This window comes from Sabethes cyaneus, chromosome 1, assembly GCF_943734655.1.
Source record: "Sabethes cyaneus chromosome 1, idSabCyanKW18_F2, whole genome shotgun sequence".
NCBI classification, from domain to species: domain Eukaryota; kingdom Metazoa; phylum Arthropoda; class Insecta; order Diptera; family Culicidae; genus Sabethes; species Sabethes cyaneus.
Genome location: NC_071353.1, coordinates 95,014,709 through 95,025,961, shown reverse-complemented (window position 1 = coordinate 95,025,961; position 11,253 = coordinate 95,014,709). Strand labels below are relative to the sequence as shown.

Genomic DNA, 11,253 nt, shown 5'->3' with positions numbered 1-11,253 from the left:
CGAGGTTCTGGAGCAGGTTGTGGCCCCGGCACTTCGTGACCTCTACGGGAAAGATCACTACATCTTTCAACAGGACGGCGCACCAGGCCATACGGCAAATATCGTTCAAGCGCGGTGTCGAGAGAATTTGATTGATTTTCTCGATAAGACTTTGTGGCCTCCCAATTCCCCGGATCTTAATCCCCTGGATTTTTATGTAGGGTTGTAGATCTGGGACGAGAAGAATATCTTGTACAGTAGGACTTCGAATTTGGCAACAAATGCGTGTCGCCTGGGTTTTCGTGTAAGTGCGAACAGGATTAAAAATCTCTTTAGATTTCGCAGTCGCGAATAGGTACTGCAGGAATTTTTTCGGAACTGTTGTCTTACAAGGCAACACCGCTGAAGTGATATTTATGCATGTGAAGTAACGCAGCAATTCTCAAAGTGAGGAAAATCCGCGACTCTTTTATCAGAGAATAGTTTTGAATGTTTCAATTGCTGCTTTTCGTCAGGTAGTTGCCTGCATCCTGCAATTCTTTACATTCTTTAATTTCTTTCGAAAATAATGCAGAAAACAAGGCAAAAGGGATCCGTAGTGGAGTTGTACGAATGGGTGACATAGGACTATATCAAATTATTAGATCAAAAACTAATGTAAACTGCATTTCTGGCACATGTATGTTTATAAGAATCTGTGAGTGCCGTTGTTTAAGTGAATGTTTAAAAGAGAAGAGCGAAATATTCAAATTCAAATTTGAAAATACGTAAGCGGGGGTTCATAGGTACAACGCCTGGAACCATTGAGACATAGATTTCTTTAAAAAACACTTGTGTGCATCATAAAGGTTGAAATAGTAATGAATGACCAGCCGTCCAGCCCACAGATTATTGTATTTAATATGATTATGCGTAGCTTTAGCTTGATATGTTTCAATAATCTTACTTTTACTCGTTTGTGACCTTTAAAAATGCCATTGGCTACAAATAACATTAAAGCCAAAGCACGTTCATCGCAAATATGACGTTCCATTCGAATGGCCTTCTTTTTTGACATGAATGGCAACAGGCAAGTAAGTTAACGGCATCGATTCACAGTCTTTTGCTCCGAGAAGGTTTTACTAGTTTACTTTCACAGCTTACCGCTTGTTACATAGCAGAAAATATAGCACATACGCCAAAATTTCTGTTTTATTTGTATGAGAGTCCTTATCTCCCTACCACAGGGGTGAGGGGGTTCAAACTATCATAAAATAACAAATAAATTTTTTGTGCAACGTAAGAGCACCACAATCACTAGACACAATCGCGGACAAGACACTTCTAACTCTTACAAAATGTTAAAATAAAACAAATTACTTTAAACTTACACGTCGACCGGTTTCAGGCATCATATGCCTATCTTCAGGACGAGAGCCGATGTCCAACTGTAAGAGTTTGTAAGAGTTTTTGTTTTGTAAGAGTTAGAAGTGTCTTGTCCGCGATTGTGTCTAGTGATATCATAAAATAAATTCATGCCTTCATAAACCCCCACATGCCAAATTTGGTTCCTTTTGCTTGACCAGTTCACGAGTTATGAGGAAATTTGTATATTATTTGTATGGGAGCCCCTCCCATACAAATTCCATCCCCCTCCTAAAGAGGGGAGGGATCTCAATTCACCATAGAAAAAATTCTTGCCTTCTGAAACCCCCACATGCCAAATTTGGTACCATTTGCTTGATTAGTTCTAGATTTATCAGGAATTTTGTATTTCATTTGTATGGGAGCCCCTCCTCTTAGAAGGGGAAAGGGTCTCAGTACACTATCGAAAAAAATCCTACCTTCTGAAACCCCCACATGCCAAATTTAGTTCCATTTACTTGATTAGTTCTCGAGTAAGTGAGTGAAGAAATTTATGTTTCATTTGTATAGGAGCCCCCTCTCTTACGCCGTCTGTAAAATTGCTCTTTCGCTCCCTCCATAAGATTTCTGGTCATTTTATCTTTCCAACGTCATACAAATTGTTCTGTTTTGTTCAGTAGTTTAGTAGTTATTAGCATATGAAATCTTTCATTCCAACGTTACACTTCTATTTTCGTTTTCATTAAGTGCTACCCAGTCCTAGATAGTAAACAAAGACGTAGTCCTGCGTCAAAAGTCACTCTATCAATATAAATATGAGAACGGATGGTACGGTTGTCCCCGATTCTTCTTCCCCTGTAGATTCGAAAATGTATCATTGATCAGATAATGTTTGATCTCGATACATTTTAACGAATCATCTCTGCGGCATATGTTGCTCAGTGGGCCTGGCCGATTTAATACTTACTTTGTATATACATATATTTGATATACAGTTGGATTTAGAATTTGGCAACAAATGAATGTAAATGCGTTAGAAATTGAGAAAATATTATTAATCAACGATTGCAATTATCTTATGCTTGAAAAGTCCGCCGAGAGCTATCCGTCCGGTGCAAGTAAGTTTTTCACAACGGGATAACAAACTGACAGCTCCCATATATAAAAAACGTACCTCGAAATGCTGGTTCCTGGTTCCGCTACTAACCTTTGAGTGTGGTGAATAACTCGAAATAATAACATTGCATGAATTTTCATGCAATACGCGTGCAAATTTTGTCTTTCAGTATACTATTTAGAAACTATTGTTTCACCCAAGACCGTGAAAAAATGTTGGCATGGACCGACAATTCCAAAATCATTGTCGTAAATGCTTATTGCAACAAAGTTGATCTACCTTTTCATTCTACTTTTTTCGTTGAAATCTGCGTAAACAGATACAGAACGCATGCTTCAAGAACCTACAAAAAGGCATTTGTGTAAACGAAAACCAAAACAAGTAAAAGATTGTTTTTCTACATATGCTGGTTGGTACTGCAAAAAATTTCCACTCGGTTTGTTTACGTTTGTATATTTGCCGTGTGATGGATTAAGTAAATCTTATTTGCTTACGACTTTCATCTTATAGCGAATTCATAAATTAACCTGGGTTCGTGCCAACTCGAACCCGAAATTTATGAACGATACGGGCAGTTTGACAGATCGACCCGTAAACCGTAATGCTAGACAGTTTTAACCTGCGCTTCAAACTGAATGCTGTCAGTTTAACCGAAATGCAATCTCGGTTAATTTATGAACGCTTTGACAGCACTTCGATTAAAACTGAGTGCCAATCGACCTGAGGCAGGTTAATTTATGAATTCGCTATTAATTACATAGTTATAAACAAATACAACAAAGAATAAAAGCTATCGATTTACTATCAGCAAGATAAATGTGCAATTTTGTAATACGCGCATTTCAAATGTAACGCAAGATGAGCTTTTGCCTTCATAATTCATGCTACAAAAGTGAACATTTTCCTATAGAAATAATGCATCACTTATTATGGACGGCCCGAAAATGCGATTGCAGCGCCGCTCACAACACTGGTAGCAGTTACGGGAAACATGCACTGAACTGTCATTATAATAGGGGGTAGGTTGAATATGATTTGATTTGATTTATTTGATGTATAGGCTTTGCCCGTTATCACACTTAAAGATGTACATATAGATTCTAACAAGTAAATAAATACATAAAAATTTTACACATGATTATTAAAATACTGTTTAAGGTTATGTTTAGGTTTTTCGCAACCTGTGGTAAGACGTAGTCCTACGGCAATAAAAATATTATTGTTCGAATCATTCTATAACAACAATCTTTTTTTAATGAACACACTGAGGTAGGGTTGCGAAGTCTGAAAATTACAAAAACCGGCCGGTCGGTCCTGCCTTCAAACAATGCGGGAGGGGAAGGGGCATATTTTTACAGGATTTGCCTGGAATGTGTGATGTGCGTTAATGACATATTATTTGGGTAGTCGCCGGAAGACGGTTGACAGTTTCCCGTGAAAATGGGATGAACAGTCAGTTGTGGAGATAGCGAACGGTAAGACATCACAGTCGAAACCACAACGAACATTGAATGGATTATTGAAAATAGCTAGTTTCAGAGTGACAACTACTTGCTTCTGGTGTTAGTGGGCAACTGATTGTATATTACCGCCAGAAGCAAAGTATTGTCACTGCAAAACTGGCTATCTTCAATAAGCCACTGCTCAGGATAGCTAACAAATTTATCAGAAAATTTACAAATCAGGCAAAAAGTACAAATCCGGCTACATGTGTCGGAAAACCGGCCTTTTTATAGGATTGACCTGCTCCCGGCTTTACAGGCCAAAAACCGGCCACTCGGCAACCCTACACTGAGCGCATCATTTTTGCGTCATTTAAAGCATGTATGCGGAAACTGACTGATATTTAAGCATATTATCTAAATATCTTGTGTTGCCAAAAACGGATGCTTTTGTTGTCAAAATCGAGGCATGTCAAAATCGAGGCATGTCAAAATCGAGGCATGCCAAAATCGAACCATGCCAAATTCGAAATCCTACTGTATAGTTTATACAGAGTAAATATTAATACAGACAAGATGTGCGTTTGAGATTAGCTCTAACAAGCATTAGGATCAAACTGGCTGAGTGTACATTAGATTGATTGATTGATTAATTGATTGAATTTGCTAAATATTTTGTGCGCGAGAATTTGATTCTACAATCTATTTCAAAGTGAATATTTTGTTTTAAAACCAATTTTAAAATGAATTTTTTGTTTTTACAGTCTATCTAATATTTTGTGTACAAATCACTCACGTGTGAATATTTTGGAAATTTGTTGTATAAGTGTTGAACAAAAAATAATTTTTTTTTCGAATTTGATTCAGCAATAAGAAATTGATGGGTGGGCTATACAAAACCTGTGATAATTTAGCATCTTGTCTATAGAAAACAATAGTATTCGTTGTAGGAGGAACTAAATAAAGAAAAGAATGAATTTTCCTGTTCAATTAGCTTGTACCAATAATGGCGCTAATGTTTCTTTAATTGATTTTAGTGTTGCTTTAATTATGTTATTTCGTATACGTTGCTACCCGAAACAAACGGGTAGCGCAACTGAATGACTGTCTTCTAGCTACAAAGTTGAAACAAACGTCTTCTAGCTGCACCTAAAATAGTGTCAGATTGCAGAAATTCGATATTTTGGCAAATCGCATATTTTGGCACTGAAATCGCTTTTACGCGGTTTGTTTTTTACGCAAATTTCGGAATTTACGCGGTTTTAACGTGATTTTCGGAATTTACGCGGATGCGCTCAATTAGTCTATTTTTTCGCGTAGTGTTGAAATTCACTAAGTTTTTTACGCGAATTTCGGACTTTACGCGGTTTTTTTATTTACGCGGAACGTATTCTTCGCATAAAAAGCGACTTGAATGAACTTTAATTTTAAATGATGTAGTTCAACTATTAATACTCAAGAAGTAGTATCGTATAATGAACGTAATTGTTTTATTTAAAATGCTACGGTGACGACAATATGCGCATTAGCACAACTATAGGGGCTACCACAACTATTGGATCAACTACCCTAATTATATTTTTGCACAACTTTAAAGAACTTTTTGAAAATATTTAGAAAGTAGCATCCGACACACGTCGCGATGTTGATATAAGACCATGCGACTTTATGATACAGGATTTATGGTGCGGTATAGAGCTAGGGAAATTCTCAAGTTTTATAAGTTTTAAAATTTGTAAACTTAAATTATACAAAACTATAAAATGAGGAAAATGTACCATTTAATTTTACTAATGTAAATTTTAAACTTAATAGTAAATTAACAAATCATAATTATTCTGACAAGTTCAAAATCAACTTTGCGTAACATAGAGGTTTGCTCAAAGGAGTAGCACAAGAAAGCTTTTAAATTGAGTAGCGTGTAAATAGAACAAATTGCTGTTTCATCCTCAAAAACGAACCTTACAGTTCAGATCTGTCAATGACGACATTAAACTGGTCTAGCAATGGGTGTGGAAACATGGGGAAGATAATCTCTTAAGAGAACCGTATATATTTTAATTACTTATCGTACTTAATTTGATGTAGACATTTCCATTTCTTGGTACAGGAAGGGTGGGTAAACGAAAGTATATCATTGCGGTAGGCTAGCATCGCAATTTAGTATGTTGACTCAAGTTAGCTTGAAGTGGTTTTTAATAGCCGTACTCTTTAGGATCGTCTACTGGTGCGAATGTATTAGTGCCATACACAGATTACCGTGAGGAGAATTGGGGGCGTGGCATAAGCGGCTACAAGAGCGAGATTTCCAACGGAATCCAATTGGAAAATAAAAATGAAGCATACACGTTTGTGTAGTAGTGTATTCCGGCAGACGTACGACGTTGTACGTACCCCATTCGTATGCTTGTATTGAATTTATCTTTCCGCTTTTCCCAGGAAATGCGACATGTGAAAATTGTACAAACAGTCAGTCGTTGCTCAGTGAGCATTAGGGACTACGTCTTTTAGGATTTCTTCATTACAACGTGAAGTGTTAAAGTCCGCTTTGATAGATTGTGTGCCCGCGGTAAACTGAATAGGAATTTTGATCTAGCAAACGTGAATAACCTACATTTAAAATGAAACCACATTTTCCAAATATCAGCTGAAATAAATGCTAGTGTTACATGGTGCAGTATAATATAATTTTTCAGCGTATTTTGTTATTGAGAATAGTGACTAGTGCCACCGTTAAATTCGAGCTAAGTGGATACTATGGTTATGATGCAGTCACCAAAATCCGACTCCGGACAGCCGGGAAGCCCTCCTTTGTCACAGCCAAACTCTCCTTCGCTTTCGCAGGGAAAAAGTCCAGTGATTAACGAGAAACTTTCTAGTAATATGTTACTAAGCCTTACACCAACTGCAGCTAGTCCATCGGAGACTCCACAATCGAATATACATTCCCCACAATCTTTCAACTCTGACGGATTGCTGATTAGATTTCAAGATTATCAGTTATTAGACAGCAAAAACTTTGAATTGAAGAATAAATTTGCTCTTCTCTCCAAAGAGAAGAGTAGTCATCGCTCTTCAAATAGTGATCATATAGTGTATACTAAAAGTGACCGTGATCTTTTGGAACCAAGTGCGAAATTTTCGATAGAAAGACTTAAACAGTTGGCCGATCATAACATACACAATCGTTTAAGCCCATCTGATCTTGACAAAGTACCTTCTGGAAAATACTCCATTGACCATAGTGCAAAATATGTGGTGCCAAAAGAACCCGGAATGCAATCGATACAAAATCAATCTTTTCCGTCGGTACTTTCCGTCCCAGTGATCTCAGCGCCGTCGGTACTGACCAGCTTACAGACGGTCGGGCAACATGCAGCCTTCGAATCTTCCAGACAGCAACAATCATCATCTCAACACCCGGAGCATATCAAACAAGATTCACATCCACCCCAACAGCATTCCTTCGCTATTAAATATCCGCCGAGAAGTGTTTCACCGGCGGATTTAGATATCGAGAGATTCAAGATTGCGCGGTCTATAACAAATGGAAAGGAACTATCGGATTTTGGCTTTCGGATACAGCTAGGTGGCCTGTCAAGCAATTATGCAAGAAGTGATACCAGTGAAGAGCTGATCGTAGATGGAAATGAGGATAGTTCACACGATGCTACTTCGGTGAGTAATTGGTCTATCTTCAGTAAATATAATCACAATCCAGCTCGTTGAAAGCTATTTAGCAATGGTGGGCACCGCGAACCGAAAATTTAGCGACTAATCACTGATCTGCTAACTGAAAAAGTTAGCTCGCTAATCGCTAAACGCTAACTGATAAATTCAGATTAGCGAAAATTTCGCTAACCGCTAATCGCTAAATCTAAATTACCCAAAAATTACTACATCTTTGTTTGAGCATATCTATACCTATAAAAATGGATATCTGTCTGTCTGTCTGTCTGTCCCTATGTTCCTTATAGAATCGAAAACTACTGAACCGATCGGCGTGAAAATGTGCATATAGGAGTTTTTGGGGCCAGGGAAGGTTCTTATGATCACTAGCACTAGCAGATCACTAAGAGGGGGGGCTCCCATACAAATGAAACACAAATTTCTGCATAACTCGAGAACTAATCAAGCAAATGGAACAAAATTTGACATGTGTGTGTTTTTAGAGACAAGAATTTTTTCTATGGTGAATTGAAACCTCTCCCCACTTTCGGAGGGGGGCCTCCTATACAAATGAAATACAAATTTCCTCATAACTCGAGAACTAATCAAGCAAATGGAACTAAATTTGGCAGGTGGGGGGTTTTGGAGGCAGGAATTTTTTACATGATGGTTTGAGACCCCTCACCCCTGTGGGAGGGGGATAAGGACTCTCATACAAATAAAACAGAAATTTTTGCGTAGCTCAAAAACTAATCGAACTCGAGAAATTTTAGACTCTCATAAAACATTAATCAATAACAAGACCACCAAAAACCATCAACATTAGATAATTCAGCGCGAGACGGCCACAGGCCGCGAGTGTTGCCGGCGACCTGCCGTCGGAAGCGCCATCCACTGCGGGGGCAGCCCCCCGTAGAGATCACCTCTATCTAGGTTTATTCACCCCTGCGAAATGATTTTCCGCTTCCGATTTTCGCGAAATGCTATTCTGCGAAACTCTATATTCCGCGTTATGGTCAACCGAGAATTGGTGTTCCGCAAAATGGTATTCGGCGAAATGGTTTGTAATGATGGCGAATATTTAAATGCTATCCGCTTTATTTTATCAGGCTAAGCAATGGGAGGAGTTGTTTTCTACTTTACCGTGAGGAAAATTTGTATATTAAAACACCCATGAACTCCCCAGAAACTTGCAAAACTCAAGATTGTGACAAAGGTCATCCGAGATTCACGATTTATGTACAACACAGTTTAATTTGTGGCAATACAAAGGTTGTCGGATCAGCTAGTACTATATATAGCGCAAATATTGCGGAGTTTCCACCTATTTAGAATATACGCGAAAATCATTAGGGTGGTTATTTTCTGCGTTTACCACACATGTTAGCAATTCAGCAATTCAGCGTTGTTAAAGGTGCGATGCACCATCAGTTTTTCGTTATTGCCTCCCTGCGGCCCTCCTTGCCTGACAAGCATAGTTTTAGTGTATTTAGTAAGTACAGGATAATTTTTATTAAAAAACGAATTTGCGTAAGACTCGTAAAATTGCTGCAAGGTACAATAACTGTCATAACAATAATTTTTGGACATAGGGTAGTTCATCCAATAGTTGTGGTAGTACCAATAGTTGCGCTACTATTCATTATTACTGCATATTTTCGTCACCGTAGCTTTTTAAATAAAACAATTACGTTCATTACATAAAACAAGTTCTTAGGAGTATTGGTAGTTAGACTACACCATTTAAAATTAAAACATTATTTGCTAAACTGCCGATTTTCTAAAATCTAATCCAACTATAGGCGCAGTTGAAGCGCACAACTATAGGTGCTTATTTCTATAGTTGCGCTAGAATGTTTTTTCACGTAGCAGTTTAGCAATGTATACGGAATAACACAATTAAAGAAACACCAAACTTAATTAAGGGAACATTAGCACAACTATTGGTACAGAGGGATTCCACGCTAAGTGACGAAAAAATAACAAATTTTTTAATTCATCATTTTTGATTTAGCTGAAACTTTGCATAGCTGTTCTCCTTAAAAAATGGTGTCATTTTATCATATCAGATATTTTTTCGACTGCTTGTAAATTAAAAATACATGAAATTTTCAAAATATTATAACTTATTTGCCCTTCATTCGCCAGCAATGAAACTTTCAGAAAAAGTAGTGTTAACAAATGCACTATTTTAGAAATTTAACTTTTTAGTTTTATTTGTTTTTTGCAACAAAAAAACATTTTTACGGTGTCTTCAGCAAAGTTGTAGATAATAAAATTGCCTTTTTAAAAAAAATATGTGCACTGTTAAAATATGCGCTTTTTTAGATATTTACCCTCTTAGTTTTATTTTCTTTTTTTTTCTCAACAAAAAATATTTTTTTTCGGTGAACATATATTTTTTAGAAAGGCAATTTTATCATCTACAACTTTGTTGAAGACACTATTTCGATTAAATGAACCATTTTTCCAATATAAATTATTTAATGGATTAGCATTATTTTTGGTTAGGCCCTTTTGAGACAGCAGTCTAGATCTTAAAAAAATATCTGATATGATAAAATGTCATATTTTCTTAAACATAACAGCTATGCAAAGTTTCAGCTAAATCAAAAATGACAAATTAAAATCGATTTGCGAAACTCCGTGGAATCACTCTACAATATAATTGAATCGGAAAATTTATTTTTTTCTTTATAAAGCTTCTCATACAACGAATGCAATTGTCTTGCCTTGTGACAAATACTTTGTGTTTGATAAATTTATATCTCACAAGCATTAATTGAAGCATACACCTCAATAAACAAGAAAAAAATCAGAGGGGTTGTGCACAAGACACGACCGCATAGGTGACGTAGGACCACGTAAGTCTCTTTGTAGCGATCGTAGGATGTATCCATGTATGTAATAATACGATTCTTCATGTATACAAGCTACATACGGAACGTTTATCAAAGTAGTAACATTGTATGCATTCAAACCTCAAACGATTTTGGAGTTATATCCATGAATTGATTGAATCTATTTTATTAAAACGAAGCCAAGTCAGTAACTAAGCCAAACAGTAAATAATTTTTTATGATCCGTTTCTACGTTGAATAGTGCTTTTCCTCTGGTAATCGGCAGACGCTACGCGCGAGTTTCCAAAAAGTTGAAAGTTTTGCGCAACTTTTCTGCGGCTTACAAAAAAACACTGATGAAGCATTTACAACCTGCAGATGTTTTGGAAGTGGCAGAAAATGTCGCCCGTGTCCAGAAAACTTATTTCCGTCATTTGTTGGTCGTCCGCAATGGCGAAAAATTCAACTTTTCCCTCGTTGCCTGTGTTATTATGGTATTAACTGGGCAAGAAAATATAATATACTCTTCAATCGTTGTGTGGCCCTTAAAAGGACCGATTGTTTGATTATCATAACTCCAGCTTGCAATAAACTTGCACTAACGCACTTAACGTAATTCTCTGTTCGGTAAATTGGAGTACCGATAACCGCTAAACAGGCACGACTTGTTGCAACGTGACGTGGGATGCTTCTGATCGTTTTGTTGTCACGTGCAGCATATTTCCTGCTAATTCCAGAACTTCAGCAGCCAGATTTTTCATCACGGCAGCGAAACGAGTGCTCCAGCTCCAACACACGCTCAGCATACTTTCCTTTCCTCAGAAACCGATGAATACGACCGACCGGGAACTGCAGACGTGCA

General features: G+C 37.3%; 1 protein-coding gene across 1 annotated transcript in view; it reads left to right on the top strand.

Annotated features, from left to right (window-relative positions):
• Window positions 1–6,639: 6,639 nt before the first annotated feature.
• Window positions 6,640–11,253, top strand: part of LOC128745377 (homeobox protein slou) — an 81,575-nt gene continuing 76,961 nt past the window's right edge. Inside the window, exon 1 of the mRNA XM_053842438.1 lies at window positions 6,640–7,560. Coding sequence (XP_053698413.1) covers window positions 6,640–7,560 — 921 coding nt within the window. The remainder of the gene's footprint in view (window positions 7,561–11,253) is intronic.